The sequence below is a fragment of the Anolis carolinensis genome, unplaced genomic scaffold, assembly GCF_035594765.1.
Source record: "Anolis carolinensis isolate JA03-04 unplaced genomic scaffold, rAnoCar3.1.pri scaffold_12, whole genome shotgun sequence".
In the NCBI taxonomy this organism is placed as follows: Eukaryota; Metazoa; Chordata; class Lepidosauria; order Squamata; family Dactyloidae; genus Anolis; species Anolis carolinensis.
Genome location: NW_026943823.1, coordinates 13,232,828 through 13,255,683, shown reverse-complemented (window position 1 = coordinate 13,255,683; position 22,856 = coordinate 13,232,828). Strand labels below are relative to the sequence as shown.

The 22,856-nt window shown below is 46.2% G+C and overlaps 1 protein-coding gene across 2 annotated transcripts in view; it reads right to left on the bottom strand.

Annotated features, from left to right (window-relative positions):
* Nucleotides 1–7,450: 7,450 nt before the first annotated feature.
* col4a5 (collagen type IV alpha 5 chain) overlaps nt 7,451–22,856 on the bottom strand; it is a 129,955-nt gene continuing 114,549 nt past the window's right edge. For both annotated transcript variants that reach the window (XM_062964070.1, XM_062964071.1), the window contains 10 exons: nt 21,856–21,989; nt 15,952–16,024; nt 14,960–15,031; nt 14,402–14,530; nt 14,197–14,295; nt 13,725–13,937; nt 12,667–12,844; nt 11,879–11,993; nt 10,164–10,336; nt 7,451–8,938 (listed from right to left, as the gene is read on the bottom strand). In XM_062964070.1, coding sequence (XP_062820140.1) covers nt 8,857–8,938; nt 10,164–10,336; nt 11,879–11,993; nt 12,667–12,844; nt 13,725–13,937; nt 14,197–14,295; nt 14,402–14,530; nt 14,960–15,031; nt 15,952–16,024; nt 21,856–21,989 — 1,268 coding nt within the window. In that variant the 3' untranslated portion in view covers nt 7,451–8,856. The remainder of the gene's footprint in view (nt 8,939–10,163; nt 10,337–11,878; nt 11,994–12,666; nt 12,845–13,724; nt 13,938–14,196; nt 14,296–14,401; nt 14,531–14,959; nt 15,032–15,951; nt 16,025–21,855; nt 21,990–22,856) is intronic.

Sequence of the window (22,856 nt, the reverse complement as noted above, 5' to 3'; positions counted from 1 at the left end):
GTGTTGTGTGGTTGAGTCTTTATTTCAAATGGCGTGCTGTTTCAAGTATGCTTTCCTTAATTGAAAAGAGGACAGTATGGCATGTGAGAGCACAAGTTCCAGGTCTTCATGCGGATACGCAAAAAGGGGAATACAGTGTTCCCTCACTTATTGTGGGGGTTACGTTCCAGGACCACCCGCGATAAGTGAAAATCCGCGAAGTAGGGATGCTATTTTTATTTTAATAAATATAGTGTCCCTCCTTCCCTTTTTTAATGTACTGTTCGAAGCCGTGGCAGGCCGTTGCGGGCCCTCGGAACCAGGCCGCGCGCTTCAGTCAGGGCCCTTTTGTGGGAGGGAGGGCTGTATGGCCATGTCCCATGTCCCAGAAGCCTCCAGAAAACCCACAAAACAGCAAGTCCGCGAAAAGCAAACCGCGGGGGAACACTGTAATAGCAAACTCTGCACTGAGCAGCTAGAAAAGAAAGACCCAAGAAAGCGCACAAAAGAAAGCCCTTAATGCACATCAGTGCTCAGTGAGCCTCAGACTCATTCCAGGATTTCCTGTGTACTCCTCTGCACAGCGAAACAACTTTCTAAAATACTGGTTTGCAACTGACTTAAGTAGTTAGTGTAGGTATGCCCTAACAGGCTTACAACCTAATTTGGTGCTCTTGGGTTCATTAAAACCAATAGTTCCATACAAGTCCAAACCAGCATGGGAACCATCTGTTAATATCACTGAACAGCATTCTTAGTAGGATTAAGCAAATGGGAAATATTAAGCACCTAGTGAATATGCTGCATTACCCCTCCTGTGGGCCATGTCTAGTATGTGGAGACATGTAACCCAGCAGAGGATGTAGAGGTATGCTCTACCTGAATCCCCAGTCTCGCTTGGAAGGAAAGGCTTCATCATAATATGATTTTCCTTGTATGCACATTACAGATCTGAACAATTCTGATCCTCACAGTGGATGTCCATTTGCAAAGGCATGTGAGGGTTTTGGCTTGTGTTCTTTGCAAAGGTGTGAGTTGCTGACCAGATGCAAAGATACGTATGGGGTGTTTGACTTCTGGTTCATGCTCTCAGCATGTGCAATGGGAATAAAGAGCAGCTGTTATGAAAATCAGGAAAACCAAGGTTGGTCATTTCAAATTCCTTTGCTGTCTCTGCAACTTTGATTCAGCAGAATACCTTTCTCCCTGATATAATACGTTGTAAAACTGAAAAGCGATTTCCCCCAAATGTAGTATTTAAAGCTTGGTAATTGAGCAAAGATGTTACCTTTCGGAGCATGATTTTCATTTTAAGGCAGAATTGGAATTGAAACGCTTGTTTTGAAATGAAGAGAACGCACAGAAACGTTTTGTTTCAGAAGATTCAAACCATAACCAGGCTCCATGTTCGGCATGCTTTCTGGATAAAACAGATTGCTCTGGCCAGCTCCCCTTTCTCTGGGCCTCATGTTATAGCAGGCAGCATATGTTAAGAAGAAAGGAAAACAGAGCTCCTGCTACAGGGCAGAAACTCATACCAGCAGTAAATAAACAAGGCACATTATCCAAACACAGTCAGGACTATTGCAACATTTTTTTAAAAACAAAATAACTGCAAAAGAGGCCTTTGCTGTGAAAGGGCTCATTGGATGTGAACTTACGTCTGTTGCTTGGCATGGAGTTGAACAACGACTCTGTGAGCCAGGAGGCAAGACGGTTGGCACCAAAAATGCCCACAAGGCCCTCCTGTCTGCAAGGGCCCATCAACACATTCACAAAAGCTGTGGGGCACTTGGAGCAACTGAGAAAAGGTTTCCTTTTTTAAAGGTCCCCCCACCTTTTTGTTGTTCTGGGGTGACGGAGAGGCATACTATTGAATCTGTTAATTGGAGAGGAAGGAAGACACTCCTATGAAATGGAGACTAAGTGGTTCTGGATTTGCCATCTTCTAATCTGGAGACCCGAGTCGACATTCTTCAAGGAAAAATACACAGACAATGAATATACTCCAATAAAGAGTTTGTCAATGAATTGGAGATACAATTTTGTGCCATGGTTTGAGTGTTGGACTCTGAAAAGACAAAGCTTCAGAACCCTATTCACCCATGAAAAACTACTGGGTGACCTCAAGCAAGGAACACCATTTCAGCCTAAGAGGGAGGTCTCTGAAAATCTGACCATGGAAACCAGAACCAATACGGTTGAGTGGTCTGACAAATGGGACTCAAATTCTTGCTCAGTAATGGAAACCCGTTGGGTGATCTTGCGCAAGTCAAATATTTTGGAAATAGTACCCAAGTCTAGACACAAAATTATTTTGATGTTTCATATTCTGCATCTATTCTGAAGGTCATTTTGTACATAATATTTGTCATAACTTTGTGCTTGTAACAAAGTTTGTGAACACTGAACCACCAGAAAGCCTAAGTGTCACTACTTCAACCACCTATGTGCATGATTTTGGAGTATTTTAGATTTCTACAGTAAGCACAAGAGATCCAATAACTTGGATACACACCTTAGGATCAAGCTCTTTCTTTTAAGAGAACTATTTCTATATTGAATCACATCATACCTCTATATAAAAGAGATGTCGGATCCTAATATGAAAAATCACAGAGAGGACAATTGGATTTTTCAGGTGTTTTTTTTTAAATGAACTAGAAAACTTTCAAAATAAACTAGAAAAGTATAAAGCACATTTTGAGTGTTCAAAACATTTTGCACTCGGTGTGGCAGGTATCCCTATGACAACCCTGGAAGATTATATCTCAATTGTGAGACAACTTGTGGATGAAATAAATGAGACCGAGAAAAAGTATTGCCAAAGACAGCTTGGTGAATTAGGGGGGGGGGGGGGGAGGCAATTCAGATGGGCAACTTCAACGCTTTGTGAATAGAAATGAGAAGTCATGTATGTTTTCCGTGTGAATGTATTAAAAAAACATTGGGTGTCGTGCGCTTCAAGGCATTTCCAAGGGTCTTGTGTCCTATTCATGATTCTGAGGCATGTCTGTGTGCTGAATGGAGAATGTGTCTTCGGAGAGAAAGGGGGAAGCTTTTCAGGCAAAGCGCTTCCCCCAAATGGCTCCTCTCAGAGGCCAGAGCCCTTCGGCTCATGTGGTTCTGTGACTCATGCCACTAGTATGCCGACTAGGAAATACCATACACTTTAAATAACAAAGTCTCTCTGTATAGGCATATAGCAAAACGGCACTCGGAAAGGGGAGGGAAAATAAAATATCCTTTTGTCCATTTGAGTTTCTTCCTGTTATCTCAGCCCATCCTGACCCTGGCAAAGGGAAAGAGGGAAAACTTTTTCCAAGTTGAACCAAGGTTTAGAGGTTGTGTTCTACCTTTTAAATTTTTTTAAAAGCAGACATGTTCCCACTTTTCCTCGCTAATTCCATCATTAATAGGGGAAAGAAGATATACTCCACCTCTACACCTTCCCAGAGGAAAATCAGGTTTTCCTTGGCCATATTGTGGCCAAGGAAAACCACAATATGGCCAAGGTGTCAAGAGTTATACCATAGGAAGGTCACACAAGCTAGGATTTACCCCAGCAGTTTGCTTTTGCCTGAGCCCACCAGGAAGAACAAAATTCTCCCCCAACCCAGATTTGAACTATTTTTGGGTATTGAGAAAAGCTTGTAGTAACTGGAATAAGCTGAGAAGAAAAGGGGAAAGCCAGAGGAAGGGAGAGAAACTGAAAAGCAAAAAGTTTGCTAGGACTTTTTTTTTTTCCAAAGGACAGACTGTTACTTTTGGAATTCTAATTTCCCAGACCATGCTGATCAGAAAAAGGCAAAAAGATGAGCATTGCTTTACAAAATGCAACTGATTTGTTTTTACAACCTTTCCGAGTGCCAGTTCTCTTGGCTGCTGCTCTTCAGCCTGACATACCTCTCAATCCATCCGTCTATCCGTCTGGTGAACAGTCCCCCAGAAAACAAAATAAATCCTTTAGCAATAAAAACAAATGTCTCTCCACACTGTTTCAGTGTTATTTTCCCCTGTTTCCTTTGCAGGTACTGCCCTCTTATGGTTAGGCATAGGCATTTAAATCCTAGAAAATATCCTGTAGTGATTTGCATTTTTCTGGATCCTATGGCTTTCTGTCCCACTCAGGGCCGGTTTAACCTATGAGGCCGGTTAAGCCGCGGCCTCGGGTGCACGCCGCTAGGGGGCACTGTCGACGCCTCGACAGCACCCCCTAGCGCTGTCGCTGCCGCCACGCCTCACTGCAAAGCGCTGGGAGGCAGGGCCAGGGCATGCTGGGCGGGAGGCGGGGCACCGCCCTGATGGTGCCCTGCCTCCTGCCCAGTGCGCCCTGGTCTAGCTGGCCGCACGCTGGGTGGGAGGCGGGGCCAACCCTGGCCCCGCCTCCCGCGCTACTAGCCCTGACCCCGCCTCCCACGCTGTGTGGGAGGCGGGGGCCAGGGGACGCTGGGCGGGAGGCGGGGCCAGGGCATGGGAGGCGGGGCCATGTGCCTCCCACGACACATGGCCACGCCTCCCGCGGCGCCGGCGGGGGGGGCACTTTTCCCCACCCCCGCTTAATATTTTACATTTTCTCCGGCCGGCCCTGGTCCCACTCCCACAACTCTATAAATCAACTTTATGCCTGAGGTCTTAATACCATTCATGACTGCATCTGAAAAAAATGGGTCTATATCCACAAAGACTTGTCAAATTAAAAACCAGTTAATCTTAAATGTGTCACATTTTTCCTCTTTCTGTCCTCCTTAAAGGTAAAGGTTTCCCCTGACATTAAGTCCAGTCATGTCTGACTCTGGGGGTTGGTGCTCAACTCCATTTCTAAGCCAAAGAGCCGGCGTTGTCCATAGACACCTCCAAGGTCATGTGGCCGGCATGACTGCATGGAGCGCCGTTACCTTCCCACCGGAGCGGTACCTATTGATCTACTCACATTGGCGTGTTTTCAAACTGCTAGGTTGGCAGGAACTGGAGCTAACAGCGGCCGCTTACGCCACTCCCAGGGTTTGATCTTAGGACCATCCTGTGGGAGGCTTCTCACATCAAACATCCAGACATCCCCCGGGCAACATCCTTGCAGACAGCCAATTCTCTCACACCAGAAGCAACTTGCAGTTTCTCAAGTCACTCCTGACATGAAAAAAAAACCTTTCTATTGTTCCTTCTATTGTTCTCTTGCACTGCGCAGTATCTCCACAGGACCTTGGCTGATGCCTTCTCACCTCTGATCTTCCCATAGATGGGAGTTAACAAGTCATAGAATCACAGTCGGAAAAGTCTCATTTTACTGTGTCTTAATACACACCCACTTTGCTTGTTTGTCCACTGTCTCTATAAAGCCTGATAAAGAATCATTAAGTGCTCATATCAGAACCACCACCACACAACCACAGGTCAACACAAATGGTCACCATGGTCTCAACCTTCTGCAGAAGAAAAGGTTGAGAGGAGACATGATCACCATGTTTACATGAGGGTTGAATGAAAAGTAATGCTTCCACCTTCGTTACTTGGGTTTGGATGGGAATATTTTAATAAATCAAACGCAGAAATAATCCTTAGAATGTGCTCTTTAACTACCACTATTCACTTTTCCACATAATCACCAGACAATTGGATACATTTCTGCCAACGATGAACAAGTTTTCTGAAGCCGTCACAGAAGAAGTCAACGCTCTATTTCCGCAACCAGCATCTCACAGGACCCATCGTGCACCTTACTTGCCCAACGACGCACAGTACTCACATCAACACAATCACCAAACAGCTTGCATTTTCTGATGAATCTCCTTTGGGGTGACACCTTCTGCTGCCATTGAATTCAATGACTGCACGTTGCTTAAGTCGCATTGACCGACCGTTTGCGTAAAGTTCCATACTTCGCACTTTAACAACACAACCGTTCAATGCTAAGGCTTCCCGCCAAATGGAACTGTAGAGGATAATCTACTGAACAAGCCAGTACCTGCCACAGACGAGGACTGCCATTTGTTGAGGAGTTAAGAAGGTGGAGGCATTACTTTTCATTCAATCCTTGTATATCTGAAAGAATGTCATAAGGAAGAGGAAGCAGACTTGTTTTCTCATGCCCTGGAGACTAGGACTCAATGGAGCTATGGATTCAATTTTTTTTCATTGTGTCTGAAGTGACTTGAGAACATACTGCAAGTCCCTTCTGGTGTGAGAAAATTGGCCGTCTACAGAGATGTTGCCCAGGGGACGCCCGGAAATGATAGTTCTCTTATGTCCCCGCAAGAGTTCACCGTGTCTCACAGATTTCAGCAGCTTCAGATCAGCAGACTAACTTTCAGGCCAGCAGCTCAGCCAGCACAAGGGTTTAACGTAGTGTTTCCAGACCTGTGGGCTACGGCCCAGCAGGGCTGCGAGAATGAAAATCCGGTCTGCGAACCTCCTCCCTCTTTATTTATTTTATTGATTTCCACTCCTTTCCGCAGAGCCCTGCAGAACTGACCAGCGAATGTGGTCTATCCAATGCAATTTTCTGAATCAGCATCCCAAATAACTAAACTGAATCTGAAGTTGACCAAAAAGTGAATCGTAACCCTTTTGGTACTAATGTTGGAGAGTGGTTCCTGGTGAAAGTTCAGTCAAAGTGGTCACACATCAAGTGGGACCTGGTCAAAAAAAGGTTGGGAACCACTGGTTTAACCCATTGCGCCTCACACATGGATTCAAATGACAGGAAAGGAGATTCAACAGTGGAACTCTCTGCCTCAGAGTCTAGGGCAGTGGTTCTCAACCCGGAGTCCCCAGATATTTTTGGCCTTCAACTCCCAGAAATCCTAAGAGCTGGTAAACTGGCTGGGATTTCTGGGAGTTGTAGGCCAAAAATATCTGGGGACGCAGGTTGAGAATCACTGGTCTAGTGGAAGCTCCTTCTTTGGAGGCCTTTAAGCTGAAGCTGGATGGCCATCTGTCAGGGGTACATTGATTGTGCTCTTCCTGCCTGGCAGAAAGAGGGTTGGGACTGGATGGCCCATGTGTTCTCTTCCAACTCTATTAATCTAGGATTCTGTGAAGCCCAAGTACTCAATCCAAGGAGGGTTTCGATGGGGACAAAGGGCAGCTGGGTGAGTGACTGGGGCCCAAGGGAGATCCATCACCAGACCCCATCACTATCATTCACCCAGTGAGAAAGTCCGTTCAGAGGAAGAACCTACCGTTCCGGAAGACAGGCGTTCCTTCTCTTGAGCTCGAACCATCAAAGGAAAGAGAAAACGCAGAAGGCTGAATCGCGGAAAGGTGGCAAAGGTGAGAGTCATAGCAAGGAGATATCTATCTCTAAACAGCAAATGCTATGAATGTAAGGAGTCATTAGAAGTGGATTGGTCCCCTCAACCAATTCATTTTTTCCTTTCAGTGTGGCGTCTATCACAGATTTGACAATAGCTTCCACAGTTCGACAAATACGTTATGACCTCAAATAACCGACTTGTGGGTTAGGAAAAGGTCCGTTTTCACCAGTTTTCACTTTATTTCATTCAAAAGGATTTCCAAAGTGTGTAGAGGTATTTTGGATAAAATACTAGAATGTTGTTTCCAGAAAGAAAAAAATAAGTGTGGTTTTGTGTGTGTGTGTGTGTTTCATAATATTTATAACATTTGTGTTTTGACCTGCCTATATTTCCCAAGGGGTAGTTAGCTGAACCAAATGCAACGTATGACATATAGGAATGGCTATGCCTTGGCGTCTTTCGTATAGAAGAAGATAGGACGTGGTTGCACGTTTCTTTTCTTTTTTTCACAGAATATGCAAAAATAAAAACATTTTTAAAATGTTGTTGCTTTTTTGGTATTTGAAGGACAGATAAAATCGCCAGGAGCGTGGAGTGGCAAGCATGGGCAAACTTGGGCCCGCAAAATGTTTTGGACTACAATTCCTAACAGCCTCAGGCCCCTTCCTCAGGAGGAAGGGGCCTGAGGCTGTTAGGAATTGTGGGAGTTGTAGTCTAAAACACTTTGCGGGCCCAAGTTTGCCCATGCCTGCATTATAGACATCAACAACCCTGCTTTTTTGTTGGTTTGTTAAAGAAATGACTAAAGCATTATTATACAATTCCCAAATAAAACGTGACCAGGACTCCAGGAAAAAATATATATATATATAAATTTTAAAATTCAGTAGTTGTTACAAGAGAAACAGAACTCTCTTTGTTGCTTAATGGCTATACAATATTGCTCCCTGCTTTCAGTGGGTATTTTTAATATATATTTATATATATATAGGGTTGATTTGATTTCTGTTGTTGACTTAAGGCTGTTTTGTGTCTAAACGCTTTGAGAAGTTGAAAACAAAAAAAATGTGTTTACACAATATACACATTTCATTACTTACAGAGGGAAAAAAAAATAAGCTTAAAACGTTTCATATTAAAAAAAAAAAACCTGGGATACAGTAGGGTTAGTAGCACCATGAAGTCGGGCTTTGACAGAATTGTAGTTTCTCCTCCTCTGAATTGTCACAGTGAATTTGGTTTGTCCTCCTCCTCCTCTCCGGGGCAATTCTTGAGAAGGCGCCCCATTGGCCCTCGGAGGAGGAATAGCCACGTCCAACCTTCTGACCCTTAGTGCCCCGCAAGCGTCTCTAAACATTTTTTCCAAGAGGTCAGTTTCCTTGACCAAAAATAAAAATTTAAGAAAAACTGCACCAGATGAATGCCTTCAGGAAGGCATTTGGGGAGAAACAGAGAGGGTGCACCGGAACCTACATTCTGGATTTTCTCTTCTTATGTTCATTCTTCTTTCCTTTTGCACAATAGCACCATTGTTATAGCTGAAGGACAGTGCACCATATGATTTTTCAGTTGTCATTGTGTGTGTTTTCTTTCTTTTTTTAAAAAAAAAGTCTCTGAGGCATTACGTCCTCTTCATACATACTTGGCATCGACTAATACGCGTCCTCAGGTCTCCGGCCTTGAGCGTCTCAGACTGAGGTTTACTGGTAAAGAGAAAAGCACAAACAAACACAGATGGTTAGTTGGTCAGATACTGTATATGAAAAAAAGGACCACCAGCCCAAGTGGTGGACATGGCCCTCCTGTTTTCTGTTTGGAAGCTTTTACGGTGAACAACCAATAGGTAAAAGTAGCAAAGGTTTCCCCTGACGTTAAGTCTAGTCGTGTCTGACTCATCTCCATTTCTAAACTGAAGAGCCAGCATTGTCCGTAGACACCTCCAAGGTCATGTGGCCGGCATGACTGCATGAAGCACCGTTACCTTCCCGCCGGAGCAGTACCTATTGATCTACTCACATCTGCATGTTTTCGAACTGCTAGGTTGGCAGAAGCTGGAGCTAACAGTGGGCGCTCATTCTGCTCCCTGGATTCAAACCTGTGACCTTTTGGTCCACAAGTTCAGCAGCTCAGCGCTTTAACACACTGTGCCACTGAGAACAATCAATACAGATTTTTTTAATTATGTCAGAAGCAAATTGAGAATATAGTGCAAGTTGCTTCTGGTGTGAGATCTTCAGAGACGTTGCCCAGGGGACGCACAGTTGTGTTACCATCCTGTGGGAGGCTTCTCTCACGTCCCTGCATGGGAAGCTGGGGCTGGCAGACGGGAGCTCAACCCGTCTTGCGGATTCGAACCGCTGACCTTCAGATCTTCAGGTCAGCAGTTCAACAAGGGTTTAACCCATTGACCTCCTATAATTGGGAGGGATCAAGGTAGGGGTCTGAGAGTTACCACAGAAACTTTAGGTAGCTCAGTGTGTTGCTTTTCTTTGCAAGGCCACCCAAATCTTACAACTCTCCAAGGAGAGAAACTCAGAGAAAGAGAGACAGAAAGAAATAAAGACTGACATCCTGTTGGTGACTTACATGCACCAAGTTGGGGTTTATACATATTTACGTCTTTTTCTGGGGTGCTGTGCAAGCAATTATACACCAACTCCTTGTACAGCATCTAAGTACATTTGGTAGGATCCAAGCCAACGGTAGGGTCGAAGCCAACGGTAGGGTCGAAGCCAATGGTAGGGTTCAAGCTCGTTTTGGAATACTGCTAATTGGTATGGCCAAAGATGGACACATTCAAGCCAATGGTAGGGTGCAAGCTAGTTTTGGAATCCTGCTCCTAACTGGTATGGCCAAAGATGGACACATTCTAGAAGCAGGATTCCAAAATGAGCTTTTCCAAGTCCCAAGAGCTAGGCACACGCTTACCTAAACATTTCTGTCATCTCCACAGTTGCCAGCCAGAAGCTGTAGGAGTTGGCATAATAGTTACAGGTCCCCCGTCCATGGCACTCAATGAAAGGAGCCGAGCGGAATTCTTCAAGGCAGGAACCAGGAGAAGCCAATGCCTGTCCAGATCCTTCTGCACCAGCACTGGTGTGCTAAAAGTAATATTAACATCACATTGGCAAGCTGGAGAAAGCAGTTTGCAAACCATGACTTGTAAGGAACAACTTAGTGAGTTGGGTGTGGTTGGTTTGGAGAAGAGAATACCAAGAGGTGACATGATAGCTATGTTTCAATATCTGAAATATATGTTATGCAGAAGATGGAACTAGCCTGGTGGGAGAATGTCCCACTTTGGTATGCCACATTATTTGGAGACATCATTCACCTCCATCAATGTGAAGCATGGTGGATATTTTTTCAATTGTCTTCAGAGTTTGGGAATGCTGTGCTTTTGAACCCAAACTTTCACAGCCAATCTGGCTTGTGAAAGGATTCTAGGATCTGCAGACCCATCAGACAGACGTTTCCATGTTCTCCAAGACCCGGAGCATACATGGTTCAATGTGAGAACTAGTGTACTGGGTGATGATGTCAGAAATACACAAATGCCTCCCCCAAAGCAATAGAAAAGCATGGCATTCTTTTTTGTTAGGGCAGCGTTACTCAACCTGGGAGTAGGGACCCCTGGGGGGGGGGGTCACAAGGGGCGGTCACCAAAGACCATCAGAAAACATATTTTTCTGATGGTCTAAGCTCATTTCTACAGTTGGTGGGGTTCAAAGGGCTTTTTGATTGTAGGTGAACTATAAATCCCAGCAACTACAACTCCCAAATGTCAAGATCTATTTCCACCCAACTCCACCAATGTTCAATGTACAACTCCAAAACTCAAGGTCAATGCCCACCAAGCCCTTCCAGTATTTTCTGTCAGTCATGGGAGTTGAACCAAGTTCGGTTCAATTCCATTGTTGGTGGAGTTTAGAATGCTCTTTGATTTTGTAGAATAACTATAAATCCCAGCAACTACAACTCCCAAATGACAAAATCAATCCCCTCCAACCCCACCAGAATTCAAAATTTGGCGTATCAGGCATTTGTGCCAAATTTGGTCCAATGAATGAAAATACATCCTGCATATCAGATATTTACATTACGATTCATTACTGTAGCAAATTTACAGTTATGAAGTAACAACAAAAATTAATTTTATGGTTGGGGGTCACCACAACATGAGGAACTGTATTAAGGGGTCGTGGCATTAGGAAGGTTGAGAACCACTGTGTTATGGTGAGGGACTTTTGGCCCTCCAGATGTTTCCAACCAACTCTCCATAATGATTACTTTATCATTAGCTTAAGAAGACTTTATGTCTCTAGGGGCAATATCTGACTCAAGATTTTGTTGGAATGCAAGTCCCAGCTGGTAAGGAATGCTTGGAGTTACAGTCCTAAGAGGAGGAAGGACTTTCCTCCAAGCAAACAAAAATGAGTATTCTTCACTGAGACCTTCCTCTCCCTGGAAATAGGTAACACAGTGCCCTCTAGTCAAAAGGTAATCGCCATCTAATCCTAACCTTGGCCATACTGGTTGGGCAATACTGGTTACCTCTCTCACCTCCCTTTTTTGTGGGGATGATGGAGGCAGACAAGACAAACAGGTGCCTGGAGTATTAGCAGAAGGTTTAAGCGACATACCATCATAAAAGAATAACCAATCCATAATGAATTCCAGCCTGGTGGACATTGTGGGATTTGGATGGTTTGGCTGTGGACTGCTATAACCATGGCTGGAGCTTCACAGACTGAGCAGCTGAAGAGAAAAGATTTGAAAGGTTGCATTAGGAGACTCAAAAAAAAACTTTTAAAAGCCCTTCTTTAATATACTAGAGTAGTCCAGAGCTGGTAAACCCCAAGCCTTGGGAATGTCTGAGATACTTGAGGGCCACAATCCCTTCCCCTTGATATCACAATTTGGTATCAAGTTTCCCTCTTACTCTAAAAGGCTGAAATGTCTCTGCTAAGGCTCAGATACAGGCTGTAAGAGCTTTAAGTAAAAATATTTCGGTCCCATGATTTTGCTATGACTAGAATGGGGCTCTGAAGAACTTTTCTGATGTTGAGTTCACCCTTGGATTGAAAGAGCTTCCACTGTTTTGCTCTTGTTTGGGGTCCTAGTTCATGCAATGGTTCTGCAAAGCCCATAAATGTAAGGAAACTATCAAGGAATGCCAGTGATAGGATTCAGAAATCCCTGAGTGATTTGCTGGTCAATGCTGACAATACTGGTCTAAACAAAGTTCTGACTCCATACAAGACAATTTCATCTTTTCCTCCTCACGTATTCTTATTCTAAGCCTCTCCGTTCCCCTTTTCAACTCATTCTTACGACCACCATCTGCATAGCTATATCTGATGCGAGAGGCAAAGCATCACAAAAAGTACACAAATGTCCATTTGGATAGGAACACATTTTTTTCTCTCACCGGCTAATAAATGGTTGTATGCTCTTTCCGGTTAAGGGCTCCATGCTCATGGGCATCTGAGCAGGGGTAGAGAGCCAATAGGAATAGTCATTTCTAGATGCAAAATTGCAGACGTTGTTGATGTTGCAGAACATGAAGGGCATGGTGCTGAAACGGCGGAGGCAGCTGCCGGCAGTTCCTAGAGTACAAAAGGCACTGTTTATACAAATGAGGCAACATTTTATCTTTTCATGATCACCGAAGGTCTCAAGACAACACCTGAACCAGCTTTGATCCTTGCAGGATCATTTTACCTTGCCCAACAAACTTTACAGCCTTCCAAAGTCCACAGACATTCAGGGCATTTCCATGGTAAGCAACGACTCAAACCCTGGTTTGCAGAGTTGTAGTCTAAAGCACAAGTCAGTACAAACATTGTGGCAAAAAACTCTTTCTAGAAAATCTCACTAGAAGTCAAGATAACTGAACTGATGCTGTTCTGCTAAGTTGCTTCTAGTGTGAGAGAATTGGCTGTCTACAGAGTCATTGCCCAGGGGATGCCCTGATGTGTTACCATCCTGTGGGAGGCTTCTCTCATATCCCTGCAAGCTAGAGCTGACAGACGGGAGTTCACCCCATCTTGCGGATTTGAACTGACAACCTTCGAGTCAGCAACCCAACCTTCAGGTCAGCAGTTCAGCCAGCACAAGGGTTTAACCCATTGCACCACCACAACTCTGTTATGCTTTTAAATGACATTAAATCTTCACTGGAAAATCCCTCATAAACCAAGAGGCAATGGGGGTTGCGGAAAAGGAAAGCCACACAAATAGATTGGCTCAACTAAGGAAGGAACAAATGAGATTGCGAGACCCGAGAAAGCTACAGTATTGATGACCACAGCTCTTGGGAGTCTCCCATGCCATAAACTAAATACAACATCAACAACCAAATACAATAACTAAAAACAAATACAATACGCATCACATGCGTTGTCATGATCCACCCTCTTATACCACCTTTCAAAACAATTGACCATGGGTTATCTCCCACACTTCTCAGCAGGGATGGTGGCTCACCCAAGTCCTGCCCGTGGGCTCTCTCGTTCCCCTGGACATACAGCAGAGAATAGCCAATGTAGATCTCGGCAGTTCCTTCCGGGCAGAGCGGGGCATCCGTCGTCTGGCTATGGCGAGTGATCAGGAACCCATGAGCGACTGAAGCCGAACCGGGGGAACCGGGGGGGCCCTGCATGCCATCTGGACCAGGGGGACCCTGAGAACCCCGTAAACCTGTTCGGATGGGAGGAACAGTCAGACCCTTCTATTGATCAGAAGTCAAGCTGCAAGGATGACACATTGTGATGCAATATGAGGCTCTTGGTAGGATGAGGAAACAAGCTATTTTATTGGACAATGACTCCCAGAATTTTCACAAAATATCCTAGTCCTTGTTGATAGTCAAGCCAATGACTTAACTCAGCAGAAATATCAGGTTCCTCTCTGTTCCTTGTGGATTAAATTTTGCACAAGGAAGAAGCGCTTACCATACCTGGTTGACCTGGGAGTCCTCGCTCCCCTTTCCGTCCTCCTGGACCATCAAAACCAGGCAGCCCATCTCGCCCAGCATCACCAGGAAGGCCGATTGGACCTGGGTACAGAATTATGGAACATTTTTGGCAAACGTACCTGAGATCTCACCATCCTGAGTTCATGCAATTAGACTGTGCTCCTCACATCTCCAGCAAGGAGCTTACCTGGCAAACCCGGAGGGCCTGATACACCAGGTAGACCTTTCATTCCAGGCTGACCTGGTGGACCTGGAGGACCAAGATCTCCTTTCACTACAATGGTTTGTCCAGCTGGACCAGGTATCCCTGGAGTACCTAGGACAAAGGAAAGATAGAATGATTTCAGTATGTGTATATCTTTAAGTAGAGGTTGGACACTTGGCTTCTAGGGACATTCTCCCTTTGGGCCTTGAGCAAGAAGTTGGTTTACATAACCGGCAAGGCCCCTAACTACAATTATGTATCTGCTCAATTTATTCTGATGGCTCCTTATTTTCTGGAAGGGGATCCTTTGGCATCATTCCACACAAATCCCGTACAAATATATTTATATTGTATTGGAGATAGGGATTGATTATTTCACAGCAATGGTACTTCAGAGTAGAATGAAGTCAAATGAGAGAATGCTCTTTCATGAAAGTGGCATTCGCATACCAGTCAAAACAAGTAATCGTAAGAAGATGTCATCCCACTGGCCCAATATGTTGTCTTTCAACGTTAGTGACACTAACATCCATCTCTTACCTGGTGAACCTGGAAGGCCAGGGTCTCCACTGAGGCCAGCTGGTCCTGGAGGTCCAAGGGGTCCCTTCATCCCTGAAAGACCAAACCCTTGCAGTTAATATTTTATTTATTTTATTTACAGTATATATATTCCGCCCTTCTCACCCCAAAGGAGACTCAGGGTGGATCACAATATACACATAATTGGCAAACATTCAATGCCATATACACATAGAACAGAGACAGAGACAGACATAGAGGCAATTTAAACTTCTCCAGCTTCCAGCTTCCTGAGGATATGCTCGATTCCGGCCACAGGGGGAGCAGCTGCTTCATCATCCACTGCGACGGCAACTTCCTCATTCCAAACGTTTGCTGGACGATTTTTTTTAGGGTGTCGTAGATTAGTTAAATTAGCCTCCCCACATATAAGTGGTACCTAAATTTCCTACTTGATAGATGCAACTATTTTTCGGGTTGCTTAGGTCAGCAATGAGCAGGGGCTATTTATTTTATTTTAATGGTTGGGCGCGGACTGGCCTTGAATTCATGACCTCTTGGTCAGAGTAATTTATTGCAGCTGGCTACTAACCAGCCTGCGCCACAGCCAACATAATTGTTAGGAAAAACCCATCATCTGAGGTAACAATCTCACATGTATGAGCAGTACTTTCACCCACCATTTCCTATATTAAAGAGATGTTACATTCAACTATAACATAGAGAACATGTTTTGCATATAATGTACATATATTCCCCAAGCGGCCTTGATCTTGTTGCTCTCTGGTTTCCCAACGGTCTTGGGCTTCAATTCCGAGAAGACCTAGCCAGCTTGGCTAATAGCCAGAAATTCCCGGAGGACCAAGGTCTACTCTAAAGCAAAATTCTGCCACACTTCCAGTAGCCCTTCCCAGCAAAGCCACAGGTGAGGAATATCAAAAATTACAGCCTAAGAACATATGGAAATCAACACAATTCTGGCCCCTTCCCTAAAAAATTGTCTTTTAATATACCTGGGAATCCTGGAACACCTGGGACACCATGATCGCCTTTCATTCCATTCAGACCTGGACGTCCTGCTTCGCCCTAAGACAACACAGCATTGGTTGTTATTCTCATTGCAAATAAGTACCAAAGGAAAAGCATAGGACTGGGCCGAAACCAAGCATACTGAATTGTCAGAACCCTGCTACTAGAGCCTGGATGTGGCTCTGAGTTTCAGGGTCACTGACATTGATAAGACACCTGCGTCCCAGGACTCGGAGGAGAAACGGCTGATGGACTTGGCGGGGAATTTGCGCGGGGTTTTACTGAGCGGGAAGAGACTGTTCAAATGAGGGGGAGGGTATATAAAGGAGGGTTGGCCGGAGCCTCCCATTCTTGGCTTTTCTGATGTTCATGTTTCCTACAGTAAAAGTTTCTGGTGATATCACAGAGAGTCTTGTGTGTTCATTCAGGAGCGGCTGTGGTGAGCTGACACTAAGCCAAGAATACGGACACCATCCCGCTGTAGCGGTGAGGTGTAACATGCAAGTGGAGGATGAAGAGCTCTTGGGCGCCGGAGGGGGAAGGTCGGAAAGGGCCACTCCCGAGACGGACGCTGAGTTCCACCAGCTGGCGGCCCTGGCGTCCTCCACCGCTTATGCCCAGCCAAATGGGGTAACCCAGAGGCGTGGAGTGGTGCGGGGAGACAGCACCGGAGGAGAGGAAGGTTCACCTTCCCCAGGCCCGCAAAAGATGGTGTTTCTGGAGGAGAGGATGTCGGCGATGGAGACCACCCTGGCAGTGATGTCGAGGGCGATGGAGCGCCTGGCGGTTTTGGCGGAGCCGGAGCGAGGAAGGGAACTCCGGGCTAGCTCAATGTGGGACGTGAGCATGGGAAGCAGCCAGGGCTTTGCAGACCTCCCAGCACCGAAGGGAAGGGAAATGCGAAAGGAGCCCGGTGCCCGGCCCAAGATCCAAACGAGCCTGACGCGGGTGGAGGAGAGTGACGACGAAGGGGAAAAGCCTCCGAGAATCCCGGCTACGCTCCCAACTGAGACCCTGGTGCCCCTGGCGAATGCCGGGCGTGGCACAGGACAAAGGGAAGCAGCAGCGGGGCCCACTGGCCCGCAAGGGGGCTTGCGACGGGCGGAGGATTGGGGATTGCCACCACAGGGACCCCTACCGAGACGAGAGGAACTAAGGATCGAGTTTGGGGGAGAGTCCTCTGAACTGGATTTTTTCCTGACCACGGTGAGGGGCTATATGGAGGACAATGCCCACACTTTCAGAACGGAATCCAGCCGGGTACGGGCCATTGGTGCAGTGTTGAAGAGGGGAGCGGCCAGCTGGTACGTTCAACTACACGCGCGGCGCGACCCATGTCTGGGGTCACTCCGACGCTTTATGGGGGCCCTGGAGACCCGTTTCCGAGATCCACTGGAGCAGATCCGGGCGAGGGAGGAGTTGAAGACCGTCTCCCAAGGGCAGAGGTCGGTATCTGAGTATGCGGAGGAGTTCCAATGCCTCGCTGAAAAGGTGCCGGAATGGTCTGCAGTGACAAAGATAGAACTCTTCAAAGAGGGGCTCAGGCGGGAGATCCTCTCCTGGGCGGTGCATCGTGATGAGCCTGACACACTGCGCGGATGGATTCAGCTGGCGGGGCGCGTCGAGACATCGCTGGCCCAGGCGAGGAGGCACCGAGGAGGGCTACAGCAGCGGCCGCAGATGAAAGAGGGGAGCCGGAAGGAGGGATCAACCCCAGCCGGGAGGAGAACGGAGCCGCCAGGGAACGTGAGCACCAGCAGGAGGGGCTGCTTCGTGTGCGGCCGTTTGGGCCACAGGGCTGCCGAGTGCTGGCAGAGAAAAGGGGAAGGCGGAGGCCCGCCCAAACCAAGAGCCGTGGCAGGGAAACGCGCCGAGGAAGAACCACCGATGAGGCACCACTCGGGGGGGTTGGTAAGTCAGGACAAAGCCATGATAGTGGTCCCCATTCAGCTGGAAAGTGGCAGCAAACAAGCAACCTGCAAAGCATTTGTGGATTGTGGATGTTCCAGGAACATCATCTCCCCTGAATTAGCCGAGGGATTGGGATGCGAAAGAACGAACCTAGAATCCCCAATAGCTTTTTCGCAGTTGGACGGATCCACAGCATCGGGATCATTAGCTAAGTACAGTGCCGAAGATGTAAAGTGTAAGATAGGGAGTTGGGAAGGAAAGGTGTCATTTGTGATATCACAAATAGCCAGCTATAATGTTATACTAGGCATGCCATGGCTGGGGCAGGCCAACCCGCAAATCAACTGGGAGGATAAGAGCATGATCTTCAGGATGAAGTTGGAAGAAGGGAGCCAGGAAGTGGAGAGAGAGCAGGGGAAAAGGGGGGAGGAAGACTCTATCAGGATAGCAGAACTGGCAGATAAATTACCCCCAGAGTATCGGGATTTTGTGGACGTATTTGATGAGAAGGAAGCAGACAGTTTCCCACCGAAGCGGAGAGTTGAAGTGAAGATAGAGCTAGTCCCAGGAGCAGAGCTTCCTAAGGCAAAAATATACCCAATGTCGGCTAGGGAAAAGGAGGAACTGAGAAAATACATTGATAAAAACCTAGCGAGGGGTTTCATAGAGCCTTCCAATTCCCCTCTAGGGGCGCCTGTGTTGTTCAGGCGCAAAAAGGACCAAACGCTGAGGCTCTGCATTGACTACAGGGGCCTGAATGCAATCAGTTCTGGAAATAAATACCCCCTACCTTTAGTGAAGGACTTGATCGCCCAGTTATCGGAGGGACAGATATTCACTAAATTGGACTTAATTGAAGCATACCATAAATTGCAGATTAAACCAGAGGACAGGTGGAAGACGGCCTTCTCCTGTGCATTCGGATTATTCAATTATCGTGTGCTCCCTTTCGGTTTGTGCGGCGGAGGCGCCGCGTTCATGCAATTAATCAACGAAGTGTTGCATCCATTGTTGTACAAGGGAGTCTTTGTTTTTTTTAGATGACATATTGTTAGTATCTCGGACTAAGGAGCAACACGTAGAACTAGTCAGGGAAGTCCTGCAAAAGTTGAGAGAAGCAAAACTGTATGCGAAGCTTGCCAAGTGCGAGTTCAATAAAGACCAGATAGACTTTCTGGGGTATAGGATTTCCTCCCAGGGAGTGGCGATGGACCCTGCGAAGGTAGAAGACGTGAGGGGGTGGGAAGCCCCCAAAACACGGAAGCAGCTGCAATCCTTCCTAGGGTTCGCAAACTTCTATAGAACATTTATCAAGGACTTTGCGCGCCTCACTTTGCCATTAACGGATTTGTTAAAGACTAAAGGCAGGGGAGAAACAGCCAAAGTGAAGGCCCCAGGGGCCAAACTGACATGGACAATAGAATGCCAGGAAGCTTTCGAAGCCCTTAAAAAGCGTTTTACGGAGGAGCCTGTCCTACAGCACCCTGATATGTCTAAAGCCTTTGTATTACATTGCGATGCGTCAGACCGGGCATATGGGGCAGTTCTGCTACAGAAAGACGAGGGGGGGAACCTGAAGCCATGTGGCTATCTGTCAAAAAAGTTTAGTGATACAGAAAAAAACTGGCCGATTTGGGAGAGAGAAGCCTTAGCGATTCTAAAAGCACTAGAGTGCTGGAGACACTTCCTGGAAGGAAGTGGAACACCGTTTGAGGTGTGGACTGACCATAGAAATTTACAGTATCTAAGATCCCCTCGTAAACTATCAGCGAAGCAAATTAGATGGGCCCAATATTTCAGCCGTTTTGATTTCAGACTCAGATTCTTCCAGGGGAAACATAATATACTCGCTGACGCTCTCTCTCGGATGCCTCAGCACGGGGGAGGAATTCAGGAATCTGAAGGGAGTATTTTTCTTGATAAGCAATGGGGCCTGGCAGTACTAACTCGAGCACAAGCGGCCAAAGAAAACAAACGTACTGCCATTTCCACGGGGGGAGGAGAAATATGGGAGGAAGAGTTGAAGCGAGCGTATGGAATGGACAAATGGTTACAAACAAACAAAGAAAAAGGAGAATTGTGTGGGGATTTGGTGTTTGTAAATAAGAAATTGTATATTCCTGAATGTTTAAGACGAGAAATGTTAAGGAAGTACCATGATAACAAGGGTGCGGGTCATCTAGGCCCCACCAGGACTATTAAACTGTTGGCCAAACAATGCTGGTGGCCCGGAATGAGGAAAGACGCCAGGGGGTACGTCACGCAGTGTGAATTATGCGCAGAGGGGAAAACACCACCGGGGAAGCCCCAGGGGCTATTGCAGAAGGTGGTAGAGCCCATGAGGCCATGGGAATGCGTAGCCATGGATTTTGTAGGCGAACTACCCCCCAGCAGAGGCCACAGATACATTTGGACAATATTGGACTTATTCTCAAAACAGGCACACTTTGTGGCTCTGCCAAAACTTCCTTCAGCTGAAAAACTTGCTGATTTGTATGTGAAGCACGTATATCGCCTACATGGGTGTCCCGACAAGATAATTAGTGGCCGGGGAGTCCAATTTACTGCAAAATTTTGGGGAAAATTCTTACAGCTGTTAGGAGCAGAAAGGAACCTGAGCTCGGCCTTTCATCCCGCGACCAACGGGGGGGTCGAACGTACCCAACAGACACTGTGCCAATTCTTAAGGATGTACACCAATTATAGACAGGATGATTGGGCGGACCTTCTTCCGTTTGCTGAGATGGCTTTTAACGGGGCCGTACATTCGGCCACAGGTCGTGCCCCATTCGAAATAGTATACGGACAGGAGGTGGCACCTTTCCCCAGGCTACCCGAGTGGAAGGAAGGGGAGGGCCAGACCGACGAGGAATGGCCGGCCAAAATCAAGCAAGGGTGGCGAACCGTGGTAGAGGCATTGCGGGAAACACAAAAGAAGTACAAGCTCTTTGCGGATCGTAGGCGCCGAGAGGGGGACAAATTGGGCGAAGGAGATCTGGTTTGGCTGAGCACAAAAAACCTGAAATTGGGGTTCCCATCCAAGAAATTGGCTCCACGCTATATAGGGCCATTCAGGGTAGCAAAAAGAATAAACGAAGTGACCTATGAGCTGAGGCTACCAAAGGACCTAGGAAAGGTACACCCGGTATTCCATTGCAGCCTGTTAAAAAAGTATAAAGGAACTCTGGACAGCGGAGAACAATAGTTGTGTTTAATCTTTTCCTTCCAGGACGAAGGGGAGGAGGACGCCATGTCAGAACCCTGCTACTAGAGCCTGGATGTGGCTCTGAGTTTCAGGGTCACTGACATTGATAAGACACCTGCGTCCCAGGACTCGGAGGAGAAACGGCTGATGGACTTGGCGGGGAATTTGCGCGGGGTTTTACTGAGCGGGAAGAGACTGTTCAAATGAGGGGGAGGGTATATAAAGGAGGGTTGGCCGGAGCCTCCCATTCTTGGCTTTTCTGATGTTCATGTTTCCTACAGTAAAAGTTTCTGGTGATATCACAGAGAGTCTTGTGTGTTCATTCAGGAGCGGCTGTGGTGAGCTGACACTGAATAGTGCCACTTGCTCAAGCTCCCTAAAGAATTCCCTGACTGAGTTGAGATTTTAGGCCTGATCTCCTGGAGTCCCACTCAAACATCCAAACTACCACGCCATGCTGGTTGTTGATAGGACCTTCCCATACTTTCACACTTATATTTCAGAAATATACCCAACTGTCTTATGTACATACTACTGACCCTGGGTTTACAAAACCTGAGTAGAGCAGTTGATGTGACTCTTGGAGGTCTCTCATGTATGGAGTTGATATAAGTCAAAGTTGAATTGAAAGCAATTGACAACACTTCTCAACTAACAATCCAATCCTATGTATGAAGGCAATTTCATTGAACCCAGTAGTCCCTGTCTCACACGTAACTTTGAAAAGGACAACAGACTAAACCATTCTTCCCACTTCTCCCTGGGTACGTACCGGGCGTCCAGGTAGTCCTTGATCTCCTTTTAAGCCGGGAAGTCCAGGTTGACCGGCTGGACCGGGGTTGCCCTTTTCCCCCTTGACTCCTCCAGTTCCAGGGGGCCCACGGGCACCTTCTGGACCGGTTGGACCTTGCGAAACAAGAGGTCTGTGGGTCAATGGGACTCAACACCCTTTTTAATCCATCTCTACTATAAGTATGGCTTGTGCTAAAAGGCTCACCCAACCTTTCTGAAATTGTGGGGAGATGCAACCCCAAACTCAGGCATGAGTTTAGAGAGTGTGCCCAGTGTGCCCTAAGAAAATTGGCCCCAGTCAACACACTCTTTGGGGATGCCAACTTTCAATTATTTCATTCTCTCATTCTTCAGATAGTTTTGCAAAAGAGTTTGCAAGTTGAAAATAAACCCCTTGTTTCTTGCACACCTCGATATTACTGTGCAAAAAAGAGTGTAGTTTGCACAAAATAAGCAGTTTTTGGATACAGCAATAAAGTCTGCTGTGCATGTTTTTGCACTAAAATATTTTTGGCAAAGAAGTATGAAAAATATCTCTCAGCAATTAACTATTTTTTCCATAGGGTGTCTCACTGTGTCAAAACCCCTTACTTATTATGGATGAGCATGCTACTGCACTATTGCATACTATTTATATCACTAAACTCACATAATTTTAACATTATATAATATACTTAAAATACAATTGACAAAGCTTACTTATAGTGCAGTAATAGCCATTGTGGAGGGGAAACTACACCAGAACACTTGTGCTCTTTTTCATCCAATATGACACCAGTATCCATGGGAAATATGTTGCATTGCTACATGAAACTGTAGATAATAGAGAACTCTTTTGAACAAATGACTTCTAGTGAAAGCATATCAGAAAGTTGCACAGGAGAACCTAGGAAATGCCAAGGGAGGACAACACTTCTAGGTCCTCCGCCCAAAGAATTATCTTCTGGAGTCACCTTCTGGAGGAAGCATACCATACGACAG